Below are 18,832 nucleotides of genomic sequence, written 5' to 3'. Positions count from 1 at the left end.
TGGTTTAAAAGCTGTATTTTATGACAAGCTATTGACTTTGCTGCAAAATAAAGACGAAGATTTAGTAACGTAGAGAAGAAAAAGGTAAAGGTGAAGGTACCCCTGACCGTTCGGTCCAGTTGCAGACGACTCTGGGGTTGCAGCGCTCATCTTGCTCTATAGGCCGAGGGAACCGGCGTTTGTCTGCAGACAGCTTCCGGGTCATGTGGCCAGCATGACTAAGCTGCTTCTGGTGAACCAGAGCAGCGCACGGAAACGCCGTTTACCTTCCTGCCAGAGCGGTACCTATTTATCTATTTGTACTTTTTGGCATGCTTTCGAACTGCTAGGTTGGCAGGTGCGGAGACTGAGCAACGGGAGCTCACCCTGTTGTGGGGATTCAACCCCCCAACCTTCTGATCGGCAAGCCCTAGGCTCAGTGGTTTAGACCAAATTGGTCTTTCCTTTTAACAAGAAGCAGCAAAATTAAGGACTCTTAACAGATAATTAACGGGAAGGAGGCTGAAGTTATATGAAATTTCCTACTTTAAATCTGTTTAGAACATTGATTGAAACATTCTGTAGCTGCATATAGGTTCCCCCTTCAAGTAGTAACCTGTAGTCATATCATTTTGTCAGAGGGGTTTCAGTCCAGGTTTTCCTTGATTTATAAGCTTCACAGTGAATTGAATTTTCCCTCTGTTTTGGGGTGTTTCATGGGCCCCCTCAGATTTGGTGGTTAAAATATTATCACTTTGAGGAAAGCTAGTCTCACCCAAGCTGTACAGACGAATCCATTTTAAATCAATGTTTGGGATAAGGGACTCCTACTTAAAGAACTAAATTGTCTATGAATTTTCAATTAAAGTGATACTTTTTTCAGTAAATGGTCCCAGTAACTACATATTATTATATTGGATTATTTAATTTCCATACCGCTTAATGTATTAAAACTATCTTAAGTGGTGTACAAAAAACTGAAGCAACAACAGACAAAAATAAAACAAATTATTACAAAAATACACAGTTACGTATAAAAATGTTACATTAATGCAACTTATTTTCCTTCTGACACACTCTCCATCTCAGCCTCCAAATTCTCACCCAGGGCCCAAACAAACTCCCAACTCACCCACAGAAGTCTCACAATGGGAATGGTTCCTGGAACAACACACATCACTCCCCGTCACTCACTTTCTTTTTATGGGCATGCCCAAGATGGATGGTGCTGCTGTAGGCTGACCTCAGCTGTGTCCAATTCAATTGCACTTTCCACACTAGGTATAGCATGTTGATGAGTTTCCTAATGGGTCTAGAAGAGGATGGAGAAAGGGCTCCCCTTCACTCACAGCTCTTTCTTCATCCTCTGTTCTCTCCTCTTCCAGCTACTATTAGAGACCCTCTGGCAAAGACAGCAGTTGCCCAGTGGGAAAAATCCTACTTCCTCCTGGCTAGAAATGTGAGGATCTTGGAAAAACCCCCTGGGAAAAAAGTATTATTCCTCCTATTTTTTGTACCCCCAAATCCGGGCCTCCACATCTCTTCCCAGCACACTTTAACACCAGATTATTGGTTGAGGCTTTGGCGTCAGGACAAAACATATGAATCCCTTGGTAGTAACTGCTTTGTAAGCTTTGCTTCCACTAACTCTGTTTCCAATGTAGTTATTCTGTGCGAAAACATTCACAAATTATTTTTGTCCTGTTCACACATCAAGGTGCTTAGACAGTGGCATTTGCAATAAGAAAAGTACTTTAGGCATATAAAGTATTCAATGACAGTCTACTGAAAACAAGTCTATAATCGTAATTAGAAGTAGACCTAGATGGCTCCCCAGGTTTGTTTGTTTTTTTCATTTCCTACAATCAATGGGTGTTTGGGCCTCTTGGCATTAATTAGCTGTTGTGCCTATTTATCAAATATATATCTACTGAAACAATGTTAGTATTTTACTGCTAAGGGCGTTTTTGATGTTTTAGATCTCATTCTATATCTGTTGAATAAAACAATATATTCAAATAACTGATAAGGTTTACAGAATACAACAAACCCTAATCCATTTAAAGAAAGGGTGGATTTGCCTGGAGCATTTTATTAATTAACCCCAAGAGTCTGTTGGTCTAACTGTTGGAGGGTAATGCATTTTTCATTAGCTCTGTGAATAAAGAAATCTTGAATGTGATCACAAGAGGTTAAGCATTCAAAAATCTTAAGTGAGCTGAGGTCCTGGTTGATTAATTAAAAGCATCTCAGTCCTCGAGATGCATGTGAGAGCAATTGTCATTTCAAAGTAAAAATATGTAGGGAAGCTACCTGATGTTTAGGTAGCTTCCCTACATATACCTAGACCCGCAGAACTATGCAACTCGTTTCATGTGCTCTAGCTGGATTTGGACTTCTGTTTTTCATATAGACCACCCCCATCCTCAGTGTCATATGGACATTTTTGAAAATGAGAGGACGTTCAAAATGAGTTGACACGGTGCCTTGCTGCAATAAAAAAGTGGGGGTGGGGGGCCACAAACTCCACTGAGTGTGATTGGAATGTAACTCTGCAAACTCCACATCCCAAGGAGTGATGTGGACACGATTTTCGTTCTGTGCACCTGCACGTTTGCTCATTCATGCTTATTCCTAGTTGGGTTTTGCATTATGTGCAAAGTGGGCCATTGTGTTGGTTTGTTTAAGACGATCATTTCTCCATCATTTACTAATTGCTGGTGAATTTTTCTGGAGTAGATGATTTGTCTCTAGGGATGAAACTATGTTCTCACAAGCTACAAGGAGAAGTTATTGAAAGCAAATAAGAAGTCTCTTGATATTTGCATTGTGTATATTTCAGTACTGAGCGAACCGCCTGGAAGAAGGAGAAATACTTAATAAGAGGCAGAACTGATTTATTCCCCCCCCCCAAAAAAATAATTCCAGGGGGTTGGACTACATGATCTTTGGGATACCTTCTAACTCTACATTTCTATGATTCTATATCTTTGTTGGCAGGTGGCTGTTAAATGGCAATGAGATGCAAAAATTACAGCTGGTGATAATTAGAGCTTTGAAAGTACTGTATTTTTCGCTCCATAGGGTGCACCGCACCATAGGGTGCGCCTTGTTTTTAGAGGAGGAAAACAAGGAAAAAAAATATTTTCTGTTTTTCCTCCTCTAAAAGGCTGGTAGGGGTGATGGAGGGGTGCTTCTGGTTCTTCCCTGCCAACCCCGATCGCAAAAACAAGCCTGCTTTGGCGAAGGGGTTGGCGGGGAGCAACCAGCAGCACCCCTCCGCTGCCCCTGCCTCCGCTGCGTTCAGCAAGAAGCGGGGGGGGGGCGCGGCAGAGGGATGCTGCTGCTTCTTCCCCGCCAACCCTGATCACCAAAGCAGGATTGTTTTTGCGATTGGGGTTGGCGGGGAAGAACCAGCAGCATCCCTCCGCCGCCCCCCCGCTTCTGGATGCTACTGGATTGTGGAGTAAGAGATTAGATATGAAAATGTGAACTAAATGATTATGCTTAGTGTGCGAAGCAGATTCTAATCATGGATGTATTCGTACTGCGGTTTTCTTTGTTAACATCTATGCATATTGGGATACAAGCTGCCAGCAGGAGAAACATATATACATATATAAGTGTCTATTAGTTTATTCTCTGTTTGAACATGTATCCAGCTAATTAAGCTCTAGCTCCTTGTCTTGGTAAATATTTGCAATATTAACCATTATTAAATTAAAACTCTTTGCTTGAACATGCATTCTGCAAGTTGTGGTCTAGCCTTGTTATCATTGCCTTAGATCAGTCATTTTTATGTGCTTAACTATATCAGTCATAAAGTTTAATCATGCTAAGAGTTGTGGGTATGCTGTAGAACTGAATTTTTGAACCTACTCAAAGGCTCAAATCTGGCAAAATAAATAAATAAAATGGTTACCACCCAGAGAAGACAGCAAAGAGAGGAGAGAGAAATACTTGGGGGGGGGGGGAAAGGGAACATGCAACAAGGAATGAAGTGAACAAAAGCACCTTAATTATATGTACTGAGGTTTACAGTACTTTTCTGTTGGGAATAGGGACTAAGGGGTTAAGTGATATGCTTTAGGATGCCATTTGCAAAATTTCTCTCCTGCTGATGCAAACACACTCCTCCCTTTGCCAGCACAGGAGTCCTGGTAATCCCCAGGCATACCTGGAAGGTTCATAATGCAATTGCTCTGCAATTTGTGGCTGGTGCTCCCTTAGATTAACTGTGTGTAGGGGCAGGCAGTACTGCTGAAAGTTGCATGGGTATCTGGCTCCTAGGGGAAGATCACATCAGCCGAGTAGGGAACTTTGCTTGAGTCTGTTCATGTATTTTTTGTTGAAGACTGACTTTAGAACAATAATAGGCAGCCTGTGGCCCTCCAGATGTTGATGGTTTGCAGCTCTAGGTATCTGGAAGGTCACAGGTTCCCCATCCCTGATCTGGAGGATCAATAGCTGAGGAAGTACAATTAGTGAAAATGGATCTCAGTGACATTTTGGTGTCTTCTTAAAGCAGATCTGTGTTCCCAGGCCTTTGCTGGTGCTTGATTCCAACAGGTTACCATGCTTTTTAACTCTTCCCTGAGTTTACCAGCTGTGTTTTTTTGTGGTTTTAGTGTTAGATGTGAAATTTGCGCTTGTCAACTTTTGATGGCGTTGCACCTGTTAAAGACATTGAGCCTCTGCTACATTTACAGATCTGGGGTTTGTCATATTTATATTTTCTGTGCAGCATGAATACTCAGAACCATTTAACCTTGATTTGTCAGACTTGTTTTAGAGCTTTATAAAAGCTGGTCTCACCTTTTAAAACAGATTTGTGTGTTGCAGTGTTTTGATGGTTCAATTTCATTTTCTGTCAAAAGGAAAACTAGATCTTCTCTGAAGGTTCTAGCTGTCATTTTATAAAACCGGTAGAAACCTGCCTTTCTGGTTTATAGTCTTGTTACCATAAAGCATGGCCCTATGACTCATTTTGAACAAATCTTTGTTCGCTCTTGAAAGCATTACTGATGGTATTTCAAATAAACTTGTTCCCTTTAAGAATGCAAGCCTCTAGCAAGTTTGATCTTTAGTATGAAAAAGATTGTGTAAGTTTAGAAGCAGCTCCAGTCTCTCTCTCTCTCTCTCTTTCCCTCCCTCTGTTGGAGTTTTGAGTTTAGTCTGTAACATTTATTTATTTGTCATGGAAAGTAATTTCTTAGCTCATTATGAACAGACCTGGTCTGTGCCATCTGGACTAAGGTGCAGATTGTTACATAATTATCCTTTGGATTTTGCACTTCTCCACATTTGTGTGATAAAAGTTCCCATAACTAGAAACATTCCAGTTGGCAGTTGACATTGCAATGGGTTGGACTAGATGATCCTCGGGGTCCCTTCCAACTCTACAATTCTATGATTTATAAATGAAGATTAGCCTCAGCAATATCAGACAGTGATGCATGTGTAACATGCCTGTAGTCTGCTCATGAAATAGTTGTGTGTAACGTTGCACTGAGAAAGCAGGTGATGTGTGACCCACCTTAGCATTTCTTTAACACTACAGGGAAACTTGGATTTGAGCCTCGAACCATTCCCCTTCTTCTTTTTCTGCTTGGACAAAATGAAATGGCAAAGCTTTGAAGACATGCATATGCAAACCTAGAGTGCAGGACTACTGCAGGTCACAGAATAGGACTTTGATAGCATAAATACATGACGCTCAAAATATCAATGCTGAGTAACACACAAGCGTATTTGCTCATTTCTGCAAAATAGCTAAAAAGAATATATAAGGGTCATTGAGATTTTAGTTATAAAGACAGTAAGGCTGTTTCTAACTAATAAAACAACCTTCTTTCGTAGACAAGGCTAAGTGAATGCATGAATGGCACTGTGTAGCTAACAAAAGACTTGTATGAAAAGACTCTTTACATTCTTTCCCACAGAAGTCAACGAAAGGCTCGGTTGTCCTAGGCTACGTATTCCGGCATTTAAACCTTGTGGAGATAGATTACTTTGGACTGCGTTACTGTGACAGAAGTCACCAGACGGTGAGTAAAAGCACAACAGTGGCTTTCCAGTGTTAAACCTAACCCTGCTTGTTTACCACTTTCCAGTCATATTTTAAACTGGCATATACTCTTGTCAGCAAGTTAATTTTTAAACCGGCCTAAATTGAGTTGTCATGGTTATATGCAGATAAATACTTCTTTATTTATTTGGAGTTCTTAAAAGAGATGGGCTTTTCTGTTCAAATGAGTAGATCTTCTTATGCATAGGAGCAAGTGTCAGGTTTACCTGCATGATTACAACATTTAGTTGTTGTATTTAAAGATCGAGCAAGCAAGTGGTTGAGCAGATTTCCCTTTATAAGTTAACTTATAGCTGTCATCTACTTGTTATTTGTGACTATGCCAAACTCTAGACATGTTCCCCTACTTACCAGCTCTCCCTTGTATGATTTTGGTGCCACACCTCCAGTAAGTCTCTTATAGAAGGGTATTAGGTGGGAGGTGGACTCTGTTGAATGGATACCTGTCATTTCTAGGTTAAGCTTTTTGTGGAGTCTGAATGAAAGGTACATGTGCTGAACTGAGATGACAGTTCATGCATGTATATGTGGGTAGGTATGAGTAAACCTGACTCAAGATTAAATGTACCATCATATATTGGAGTGATGGAAATGAGTGATGGAAAGTCAAGAACTTGCCCATGATTACACATACTGTGTGTGCAAATTTCAGTCTATTGTCTCATTTCCTTCTTTACTTGATATTGATGATTGGAGTAAAGATAACAGGTGGAATTCAACATTGCTTTCTTTAAAATGTTCTACTTGTGCAAAATTTCCAACTTGCTAAATGAATACAAATATTATTTATTTGTGTAGCTGAAGCAATTACAAAACAAAATACATAAAACAGATTAAAATATATTGCATAGTTAAAATAATGTTAATGTTAAAATGTTAAAACCAGGCATTCTGTCAGATAAGAGTTTGCCCCATGAAGAATTTCACTTATCATTCCCACAAACCTTTCTCCTTAAAATTGGCACACCAAAGGCATAAAAGGCTACTTTTTCAGAGCTTTCGGGGAACCTGTCTCCTAATAAAAATTTAATCAAATGCCCAATCAATCTTTCAACTGGGAGATACAAATCTTTGAACAAGGCTGTTCTTAAGTCCTTATAGATTGCGCAAACTGGTAAGTAATGGGGTGAATCTTCAGGCACATGGGCAAATTCATAAGGAATTGGGCAATAATGTCCTTCAACTATGGCTTGCTAAACAGAACATTCCCCCCTCTCCTCCCTTCTCTGTTCTGGGGGTTCTCTTGACACCCCCAGAGCCACTGGGGTAGGAGATGGGGAGAAGCTCCATTGAGCAACTAAAAGTCCTTGTGCAAAACTTCCACTAAACATACAAGTACTTTATCATACATTCAGATGAATTACATATTTTATTGAACAAAACAAAGACAAACCTTGATTATGTATGTTTGACTGAAATATTGTTTTTTTTTAAAAACAACAACAACAACAGGTGTCCATCAATGTGAAGTATTACATTAAGAATACGTAAGCCATAGTTTAATCAAGCAGAGACTCCTGACATTCTCTAATGATTTTTAATAATATCTTTTTAATGGAGTTTTGTATGCCTGCTGTTTCTTTTTTCTTTTTTTAAAAGACCTCTATATTAAATAAGAATAATTACACATTTTCTTTGTGTTTTAAAAGCTATTCCTCATTAATATTTCCCAGCCAGACAAGCAGATCTCAGGGCCTTGCTTTTGAGATCCTTCCCTGTGAGACATGTAGCAGTAAAGACTAGTTGTCCTTAACAAAACAAAAGGAGCCACGGAATTACACATTGAGGACTTAGCTGGTATGCAGCCTTTGTTAGCTTAAATGCGACGTCCACCCTATGAAAATGATTGTGGGTGCCTACAAGCAGTGCTTGATGAATGTAATCGAATGATTTTAATGAAACACACAGGCTGGGGTTGGCAGTATGATATTACACATGTATAAGCGAGTTGAAGCCTGAATAATTGTATGTGTTTGAACTAGTTTAAACACAGCACTGTGCAATAGCGGAACAAAGTTGTACTTGTGTGTCATGAAAACCGTAGAGCAGTGTGATGAATCTGTAACAGATAAGCAAGCAGAAGGGACCTGTTGAACAAGCATCTTCTCTGTGGAAGTGGAAAAGGGGGCGGGGGAATCATGTCTGAGCGTCTGTAACAGAAGCATTTGATGATTGACGCCATCCATGAAAATGGATAATTTTCAACCTAGCTAATGGCTTCTTACAAACAAGTTGAGAGTGCTTGACCTTAATTTGACTTGGTACACAGCAACAGAATGTTAACAGTGCCATTCTCACTTAGAACTTAAGTACAGTCATACATCACTGGAATTTTCAGCTTATGTGTCTTTTTATTTTTGGAACAGTTTAAAACACACTGCTCTTGACCACAGCTTATAAACTGGCTTCGCCAATTTTGTAGAGTGCCGATCATTAGATGCTAAGATCCAGCACTCCTTACCCATGTACTTGTTTTACTCTTTTAAATTAAATCCCAAAGTCTTTATGAAATTGAGGTGGACTTGAGTTTAGAAAGCTATCATACCTAGCTGAAGGCTTCTGTGAAATTCCGACTAAAGAGCTTGACATCTCTGGTAGGAGGCTTTAAAGGAAAACATTGGGCATTTTTGCAGATTTGTTGTTGCATGGGGGGGAATAGAGGAACTATTTCACAGAGACAAGGGAGCCTCCCTCTGGAGAGATGCCATTTCCTGTGACCAGGAAAAATTACATGCTCCACGATGGGGTGAGCTCCCGTTGTTCAGTACCATCTCTTGCCCACCTAGCAGTTTGAAAACACATCAAGTGAAAGCAGATAAATAGGTACCGCTCCAGCGGGAAGGTAAACAGCGTTTCTGTGCGCTGCTCTGGTTCACCAGAAGCGGCTTAGTCATGATGGCCACATGACCTGGAAGCTGTCTGCGGACAAATGCCGGCTCCCTCGGCCTATAGAGCGAGATGAGCGCAACCCCAGAGTTGTCCGCAACTGGACCTGACAGTCAGGGGCACCTTTACCTTTAGGGTACATGTAGTAGCAGCGAGTTAGTGGCTTTCCTCATCTGTGGCTCCTTTCTTATGAATGAGAAGTTTGACAAATGGATCAGGTAGCTCTGTAGCTTTCTCCTGCACTTTTGACTTTCCCCCAGGGAATCTCCCACATTAAATTTCTGCTGTAGTTAAGTGACATCCCATTTCCATTCCAAAATCATTAGTGTGGAGTGTGCCCCTTCCTTCCTTCCCTTCTCTCTCTGTTACTGAGGACAAATGCCCACTTTAACAAATCTGTGCCATAAGTACCAAGCCTGCAGCAACTCATAAATATTACACAGTGTCATGACTTTTTGCAGCTGACATGCTGGCAAATAGTATATTTTGGTAAGTCTGGGCGTTGTAATTGTAGGACATGTTCTTTCATGTTTCTGGTTGTGATAGAGCCCTATAGTGATTTGGCAATTAGATTATTAACGTTAAAAAGGCCTGAAACAAAATGCATATCCACGTACTCATAAACTGTATGCTTGGATCCTGCACCTTGATGCTGAAGGGGTTGAAGCACCTGCTATGAGTTTCCAGGTTGTTCAAAATCTGTTTTTAACAGCCTCTACCTGGGACATGGGTGGCGCTGTGGGTTAAACCACAGAGCATAGGGCTTGCTGGTCAGAAGGTCACAGTTTGAATCCCCGTTGACGGGGTGAGCTCCCGTTGCTCGGTCCCAGCTCCTGCCCACCTAGCAGTTCGAAAGCACGTCAAAGTGCAAGTAGATAAATAGGTACGGCTCCAGCGGGAAGGTAAACGCTGTTTCCATGCACTGCTGTGGTTCGCCAGAAGCGGCTTAGTCATGCTGGCCACATGACCCGGAAGCTGTACGCCGGCTCTCTTGGCCAATAAAGCGAGATGAGCGGCGCAACCCCAGAGTCATCTGCGACTGGACCTAACGGTCAAGGGTCCCTTTACCTTTAACTTTACCTGGAGATTATATATCTTCTTCTGAATTCAGTTTAAAGCGAAGGATGAATTGTGATTTGCCTTTTCTAGTATATGGCGTGCTCTGGTCCATGGGGACACGAAGAGTCGGACACGACTGAACAACAACAACAAAAGTATATGTGCTGCCGAAGCGAGCACAGTGATTTGCCTTTTCTTACATTATAATGCTCTGTTGGCAATGCCTTGTTCATTTAATACAGTGTCCAAGATTGATTTGCCACATAATTATTTAAAAAATAAGTAACAGCAGTGCCTTTTTGTTAACCTTATGAAGATAATCATGACTGCCATTGAGGTGTATAGAGAAGCTTTTGGCTTTCACACAAAAAAAAGATGCTGAAGGAATAATAATGTAGAAGCAGATATAATGTTAGTTTGTAATTTTAACTTTTCTTCTTTGGAAAACTTTGCAGATGTTAGATGCTTACAAAGTACATTCTTTTTTCTCTCTGTGTATATCTAGGACAGAGGAGGACAGTAGGCTCAGTTTGCATGTCATGGTTAAAGCATAGTTAGCGGTATACAAAGAACAAATAAATGAGACTTCTGATTTGCTCCCTGGCAGCAGGACCTGAAATTCTGGATTTTGTATCATACTGGAAACGGGCTTCATTGTTTGTTTCAGGGTGCAAGCAAGATGCTTTTTGCATAACTATATAGAAAGTTGATGTATACTGTCTTCAGTTATTCTAGGATAACATTAGCTTATTCTTTTCAGGGTAAGGTAATACCTTTGTTTTAAAGTCTCTTTATATAACCTTATGTATTTATAATAGTTTGCTATAACTGTTCTTCTTCGCATGCTTCCTTGACGAGAGGTCCGGAGGGTGGCAACAAATGAGAAGACCTTTTCTGCAGTGGCTTCTCGCTTGTGGAATACTTTCCCCAGGGAGGCCTACCTGGCACCTCATTTACATATCTATAAGTGCCAAGCAAAAACATTCCTCTTCTCCCAGGCCTTTGGCTAATTGAACAATCTATGGCCTTTTAAACTCTTTCTCTGTGTGCGGGGGGGGGGGGTGTTGTTTTTGTTTGTTGCTTATTTTTGTGTTTTTATATTGTAAATTGCCCTGTGATTTTTCAGATGAAGGGCAGTATAGAAATTTAAACAGTAAAAAAATGAAATAACACAACGACTGGTTTCTATTACTTTTTTCACAGTACTGGCTGGATCCTGCAAAGACCCTTGCAGAACATAAGGAACTAATAAACAGTATGTATATACAATTTGTTCATCATAAACTGTTTCGTGATGGAGTGGCATAGAAAATACTGCATCTGCAAAGCTAACGGTGTTGAGTGCACAGGTCTGATAGTCCCTTGACGTTGATCAATGTTGCTATATGTGGCTATCTCAAAAGTGTATACTGTACACCAGTTTGACTGCTAAATACCTGCTTCTTCTCTTTCCAGTCTCACATATATTTGTTTGTTCAAACTATTCCTTACAATGCCAGAACTCTTCATTTCTAAATTACATTGTTTCTGTATAAACAAGGTTTGCATTTGATTTGAATTCTTAAACTTGCCTTTTGAAGCGGATATCTAGAAGCCTGAGCAGTAACTGTGGAACTGCAACAAGCAGGTTTGCAGAAAAGGTAGATTATCACAATAGGGCTTGAAAAGGCATTGCAGGATAACTGTGATGGAGAAGCTAGGAGTTTTCACTTAGTGCTCTTATTAATGTGGAATTTGTTGAAATGTTTATTCTACTTAGTTAGATTGAAGAATATTGTGTTCTCCTACTGGTTTCTCTGTCTTGGGAGACACTTCAGTCTCCCAGGACATTCTATACAAGATCTCAAAGTAGCTGTCTTACTACAAAGGAATTTCAGAAATAGACTGGAAAGAGAGGTTGCTGAATTGCAACTAATTACCAAACCATGGAGAGACCTGGTCTGAACAAAGACATTGGATTCTTATCTCATTATACATGACAAAGCTATCTTTAGCCATCTCATCCCTTGCTTTTTCCTGTAAGACCAATTGCATCAACAAGTTTTCCACACCTATCAGCCAATCACCCATTCCCACCACCCTTCTGAGTAATACCCCTCCCCACTCTCTCACTATATTTAAGGGTCTGGTGACTTATGTTTCAGTGTATCTGAAGAAGTGTGCATGCACACGAAAGCTCATATCAAGAACAAACTTAGTTGGTCTCTAAGGTGCTACTGGAAGGAATTTTTTTATTTTTTATTTTGTTTTGACTATGGCAGACCAACACGGCTACCTACCTGTAACACACACAATTAAATGTTCTTATTTTTTATAGCTGGTCCACCCTACACACTGTACTTTGGTGTTAAATTCTATGCAGAAGATCCATGCAAATTAAAAGAAGAAATCACAAGGTAGTGTATGAATAACCTTTAACCATTAGCAATAAAAGTGAGCAGGTGCTTTTAAAGTATCTAGTAAAATAACTATATAAGTTCATCAAGGATTTGTTCCTTTTTAAAAGAGAGACAGAGAGATGGAGAACAACTTGGGACTCTAATTTTCTTGCTATAAATCCTTGTTGGAAAATGATGTTTAACTCTCACTGGTGTGTTGGAGGGATGGAGTTAAATTCAAAATTCTGCTTATTCATGTGCCTTGCCTTTGCTTATGTTTGTGTTTTGCCCTGATTGCGGAAATGTTTTTTTCTTGTTTGAGTGGTTATCAGCTTTTTATTTTGCCATTATAGATCTACTTCTGCAGAGAGTTTGTTGTTCTCCCATAGCTTTTGTTTTTATTCTAACATATATGATAATCAGTTGCTGATTGTATTGCATTTTAAGTGGCCCTATTCAACATGCAACCTTCGCCCTGATACAGTGAATGCAGTCTGCATACTAATATGCTTTTTTTTAGTCCATAAAAGCATGTTGCATTGGAGACAGCACATCATATCCAATAATTCAGTAATGTCTGCATGTATTCCTAAGCACTGTATATCTATAGGCTTACAGCCTTACCAGCCCCCAATTCCAGATAATTGGGGAAATAGAAGACAATAAACACATTGATGAGCATGCAGTTTATAAGGTTATATACATGTGATAATTTCAGAAGTGTAGTAAGTGCCTTTAACCCCCCCTAACCCTGGTAAAAGTAGTTTGATAACTGTACAGATGTTTCATCTAGTCCAGACCTGTAGCTCTTGCCATCCTTGAACATTGGCCATGCTGACTGGGGCTGATGAGAGCTTGAGTCTAGCAACATCTGGTGGGCTGCATGCTCCCCATCCTTGGTACATACTGTATTGGTAAATGGCTTGAGGTGTGTCTTGTCTTTTCCCTCCAAGTATCTAGTCACCATGTAAGAGTCAGTAAGTCAGATCACCAGCATTTCTGGTTATGAATAAATGAAACGTTTGTGTTAAAAATGAAAATGTTTTCGAAGTAATGGATTATACATTGTTTGAAAAGTGAATTTTAAAAAAATGAGTTGTATCCATTGTTAGTCATACTTGGAGCAGACTCGATGAAATCAATGGGCATGACTAGCTTAGGTTAATTAATTTCATTGGGTCTGCTGTGCCTAGATCATGCTTGGATACAACTCAATGAAAACATTCTTGAACAGTAAGGCGTTGTGCAAATTCCCAGCATCCTTATGGAACCACAGTTGCCAGGATTCTTTTAAAGAAGCTGTGATAGCCAAGTTGTTTATCAGATTGATCTAGAACACCAGAAGTATCCCAAGGCTGCTAGTTGTAGCGCCAGCTTCCGCCTCCTAGCTTTGTCATCATAAGTTCACAGCGGTGCATTCATAACATGTGTCATGCTTTGTCACAGCTTACATGCTGGGCAAGCTTTTCCACTTATGTTTGATTTGAGATATTCAAAGGAAACAAAACTTCATATCCTGTTTGTGGCGCTTGCTGCTTGCCCCCTCCCAAGCTAACCTAGCAATATTCCTTTTAAATAAAACTGCAACAGCAATATATTTGTATGTTAGGATCCTTATACTTATATACCGTAGTTACTTCTATTTTCTGTCCTTGTTTTAGGTATCAGTTTTTCTTACAGGTGAAGCAAGATGTCTTGCAAGGCCGCTTGCCTTGCCCTGTCAACATTGCTGCTCAGCTGGGAGCATATGCAATACAGGGTATGTGCTTCATACTGCTTTTCCCTTCATAAATACTAGATTTTGTTTAGGTTTGGTCATATTTAGAAACCTGAATTACAGTGAACTTTAATGCTGAGGGTTATATATTAATTATGTCTCGAGATAAATTCCAGAGGACCAGCCATGTTAGTCTGTTGCAGGAAACAATCACACATAATTCTGACTGTGTAAAGCTTTGTTGTGGTTAAGTTTTTGAGTACTGGAGTTCCTTTTTTCTTGATATCCCCCTCTATTTTATGGTCTCTAGTCCATAAAAGATTATGCCACAACAAATCTGCTAGTCTTTACAGGTACCGTAGGACTCTGGTCCCCCCCCCCCAAATGGATTATGCAGAGCCAATTTGCATGCAGTTTAAATTCTTGCGAAGTCAGGTACTGTGGACTCTGCGTCATAAATAGATGACAGGAAAATTGTGAAAAGCTTTATCGTACTTGATTGTACTATTTATAGGTAGGTAGCCGTGTTGGTCTGCCATAGTCAAAACAAAATAAAATTCCTCTCTAAGGTGCTACTGGAAGGAATTTTTTTATTTTATTTTGTTTTGTTTGTACTATGACAGCATAATATTTCCAGGGCTGATTTGGGGGGTGTTTAAAGGATGTTGCAAGTCATTACGTAGATTAGGATAGGTTTACATTTTGAGTCATTTTATTGTTATAGCTTGTGGAATTCCACGATACAAAAACACATGCTAAATAGTTGAAAGCTGAGAGATAGCACTAAGATCCAATCTTTCCCACTCTTGCATCTTCATACTAGAGCTTAGTGCTTTATTCCTAGAAAAGTAAGTGCTGGTTCTCACCATGAAGCTTTTACAGTAAGCGCCACAGTTATTAACAACTATAAAAGAGGTACTGGTACCATGTACCCTTGAGTACCCCCTGGAAAAAAGCACTGTTAGAGCTCCAGTTTTAAATGGGAGTGTCTACATCTCCTCTTCTTTTTCATGGGGTGACAGTGATCACACTTTGAAGCTTATGTGGGCTGAAGGAGACACTAAATATCATAAATCAGGTTCACAAATACAAAATACTATTACTAGGAATTAAGTGGGAAAATATATTTAACAACCAGCAAAGTAGGAAAATAAAATAAAATTGTGTAAAATACGTCAGAAAGTGAATATGTATTTAAAATTTGTTTTAAATACAGCTGAACTTGGAGACTATGATCCATACAAGCATATTGCAGGTTATGTTTCGGAATACCGCTTTGTTCCAGACCAGAAAGAAGAACTAGAAGATGCTGTAGAACGGATACACAAAACTCTGATGTAAGAATTCAGGTTATAAACTAATGTTGCTTGGGAAATAAAACTGTACAAGGAAAAGGGCACTGAAGAAGCAGTTCCTTTGTGAGTCGAACTGTTGACTGTTGTTTTAAATCAGCTTTCTTATGAGCTGTTTTTCTCTGCAATGGTCATAAATATAACCAATGCATTTAATTCTGGCATTTTGTCATTTGTACATTACAATGTATACATTACCATGTATCTTCAAAATATCTTAAGGGCTGTCATATGGAAGAGGGAACAGTCTTGCTTTCTCCTGCTCTGGAAGGTAGGAGTCCTCATACCAGTGGCTTCAAGCTACAAGAAAGGAGATTCCGACTAAATATATGGGAAAACTTTCTGACAGTAAGAGTTGTTCAACGTGGAACGGTCTCCCTTGGGACACTGTGGACTCTCCTTCCTTGGAGGTTTTTAAGCAGAGCTTGGCCATCTGTCATGGATGTTTTAGCTGAGATTCTTGCATTGCAGGGGGTTGGATTAGATGACCCTTGGGTCCCTTCCAACACTATGATTCTATGTCTTCAGCTTATAATCATAGGTGCTATTACACAAATTCATGGAGGACAAGCTTGTCAATGGCTATTGCTCATGATGGCTCTGTTCTGCTTCCCCTGTTGGAGGTATTATACTTCTGAATGCTAGTTGCTGGGAATTTCAGGTGGGCAGAGTGCTGTTGTGTTCATGTCTAGCGTATAGGCTTTCCACGGACATCTGGTTAGCCACTGTGAGACTGGGATTCCAGGCTAGATGAGCCATTAACTTTTACCCAATAGGCTCATCTTACCTTCTTACATTATGGGTAGACATAGAAGGCAGGGCAATCTTAAAGTTATATAGCAGTGGAATTTGCTACCAAGGAGTGTGGTGGAGTCTCCTTCTTTGGAGGTCTTTAAGCAGAGGCTTGACAGCCATCTGTCAGGAATGCTTTGATGGTGTTTCCTGCTTGGCAGGGGGTTGGACTGGATGGCCCTTGTGGTCTCTTCCAACTCTATGATTCTATGATATAGATGCTGAAGCTCAGGAAGAAAAATATGGCAGAAAGAAAAAAGAGACAGTGGCAGGAGAATTAACTTATGAAAGGTTGTCAGTGTTTATAATTTATAAGATTTATCAGCTCATCAGTCAGCAATAGCTGTTTCGTAAAATCTTGCATGTCTTAATCAAAAAGGTGAGAGACGGAAAAACATATTTGAGCGATGAGTCAGGTGGTTAAGTTATGGAATGTGGAGCCAAATAAATAGAGAGATAAGGCCTCCTTGATAAGATGATTGCAGAACTGAATGCCAAAATGTGTAGGAGCTGAAAAACACTGAGGAGATGTCTCTTGATCAGGAGAGATGGGTGATGGGCAGAATTTGTGAGCTGGCAAACCAGATTTAAAGGAATTTATTCATATATAAGAATGGAAAAATAAGGTGAACTATCTGGTGAGATATGCAAAACTATGCAAAAACTTGTGATTCTGTAAAAACACTTGCATTACATTGTGTTGAAACATACTGTGACTATAGATGCTATTTATAAAGGTTAACAGAAAAATGTAACCTTATTCTGACAAGTTATTTTGAAATCTTCCCTCTTTCTCCTCCAAAACAAGAATTAAATTGAACTAGGATTTTAAGCCTGTTAGCTTCCTGGGCCTTTTCACTCTTGGAATTGGAAATGCAGTGGGGACCCAGTTCCTGAAATTAGGATGTTGTTCTCCTGATCAGTAAGGATCACTAGGAACTCATGTATGAGTGTAATATAAGTTGAGTAATTTAAAAAACCTAACACAAAGCAGAATTATCATTTTTTACTAATAATGAAAAGTGATGCTAATTTTGGTTAATATTGTGGGGATATCTGTTTAAGTAACCCACCTGATATTCATAAATTACTGTGCATTATGCCACTGTGGGGTGCAGCAAGTTGCAGTGGTCATTTAGTAGCTTATCTGCCTCAGCTGACTGGTTGCAGCAGTTTGGGTTGAAGGCAAGCTGGAATATTTGGGCCAATACAGTATATAACAGCTTTGCATAATAAAAAAAGCCAGGGAGAGAAAGCAGAGAGTGGGGGGGGAGGGGATATTGGCAAGGAATGTTTTCACATTTACCAAATGTGCTGCAAAATGAATGTTCTTATTCTGTGATAAAAACAATTTTTTTTAAAAAAATTATATTTATTGAAATTTTTTAACACATAAAATAAACGTACACACATACACATTTAAAACTAACAAAAACAAACATAAAAACATACATATAAATAATTTTGAGGGCTTTTCTGATGCAATGAACAACCCCATTCAAAGTAATATTAAATGATAAATTCTGTGCTGTCACGTGGGAAATTTAGTTATAGATCTGACCAGTGCTATTTTTTTTAGAAAAAGAGGCGCCAGAACTCACCATGAATGCCTCTCTTTGTTCTCTTGTAATGGCAATGGCACCCACCTAAGAGGTGCTGAAACTGAGTTCTGGTGAGTTCCGGCTGGGAAAAAAAAGCCCTGCATCTGATGGTTCTTTGAGAATCTTAATATGTGTGTTGCAGCACTTATTCAGGATTTTATTTACAATTAAGTGGTATAAAAATTCTGTTAAATAAACGGGACTTCACAATTTGGTATCATCTTCGGTCTGTGATATATCTGGTTAAAACACATCTCCGGATAATTGTATTCTCGCAAACAGTATTAAATCTTCACTCTAAGTGAAATATTTTGCTATAAGACTTATTAGCAGAATACCTAAGGGAGATTGAAGCTCCCTGGAAAGCCCTTACCTGCAGCAAGCATACAAATAAGCCTCAGAGAGAGTGTCAGTTCATGCCCTGGTTCATATGTTGTTTGTGGCATACATGCAAATGATATAACTGTGAGGCAGACTTCACACAAATGCTCAGAGATCCTGATGCACAGCTTCTCTCCATCAAAGGGGGAAAGGGGAGCATTTTGCTAAGGGTGTGTGTGAGAGAGAGGCTCATATGTTACATCATCTGCATGTTCAAGGGCATATGTACGAAACAGCTATGTCAGTATTTTGGCAAGCATAATTTCTAAAATATTTTTTCTATATAAAATTTATTTTATTATATTAAACAGGGGACAAGTTCCGGCTGAGGTAGAACAGAATTACTTAGGAGTGGCAAAGACACTTGAAATGTATGGAGTTGATCTTCATCCTGTTTATGTAAGTAGCATTTTTGATGTATTATATATATTTTATGCTGTGAACCACTCTGATATACTTGTATGAAGGGTACTATACAAATTTAAAATGAATGAATGAATGAATGAATGTCTTGCCAGAGTCGTGCATGCTCTGGTTACCTCCTGCTTGGACTACTGCAATGCGCTCTACGTGGGGCTACCTTTGAAAGTGACCCGGAA

The 18,832-nt window shown here is 39.5% G+C and overlaps 1 protein-coding gene across 2 annotated transcripts in view; it reads left to right on the top strand.

Moving 5' to 3' along the window:
- Window positions 1-18,832, top strand: part of EPB41L4A (erythrocyte membrane protein band 4.1 like 4A) — a 93,735-nt gene that overhangs the window by 31,431 nt on the left and 43,472 nt on the right. For both annotated transcript variants that reach the window (XM_033163671.1, XM_033163672.1), the window contains exons 3-8: window positions 5,922-6,026; window positions 11,216-11,267; window positions 12,330-12,408; window positions 14,052-14,149; window positions 15,324-15,444; window positions 18,545-18,632. In XM_033163671.1, coding sequence (XP_033019562.1) covers window positions 5,922-6,026; window positions 11,216-11,267; window positions 12,330-12,408; window positions 14,052-14,149; window positions 15,324-15,444; window positions 18,545-18,632 — 543 coding nt within the window. The remainder of the gene's footprint in view (window positions 1-5,921; window positions 6,027-11,215; window positions 11,268-12,329; window positions 12,409-14,051; window positions 14,150-15,323; window positions 15,445-18,544; window positions 18,633-18,832) is intronic.

This window comes from Lacerta agilis, chromosome 11, assembly GCF_009819535.1.
Source record: "Lacerta agilis isolate rLacAgi1 chromosome 11, rLacAgi1.pri, whole genome shotgun sequence".
Classification (NCBI taxonomy): domain Eukaryota; kingdom Metazoa; phylum Chordata; class Lepidosauria; order Squamata; family Lacertidae; genus Lacerta; species Lacerta agilis.
Note: the sequence above shows the minus strand (reverse complement) of the source record. Positions and strands in the feature narration are given on the sequence as shown.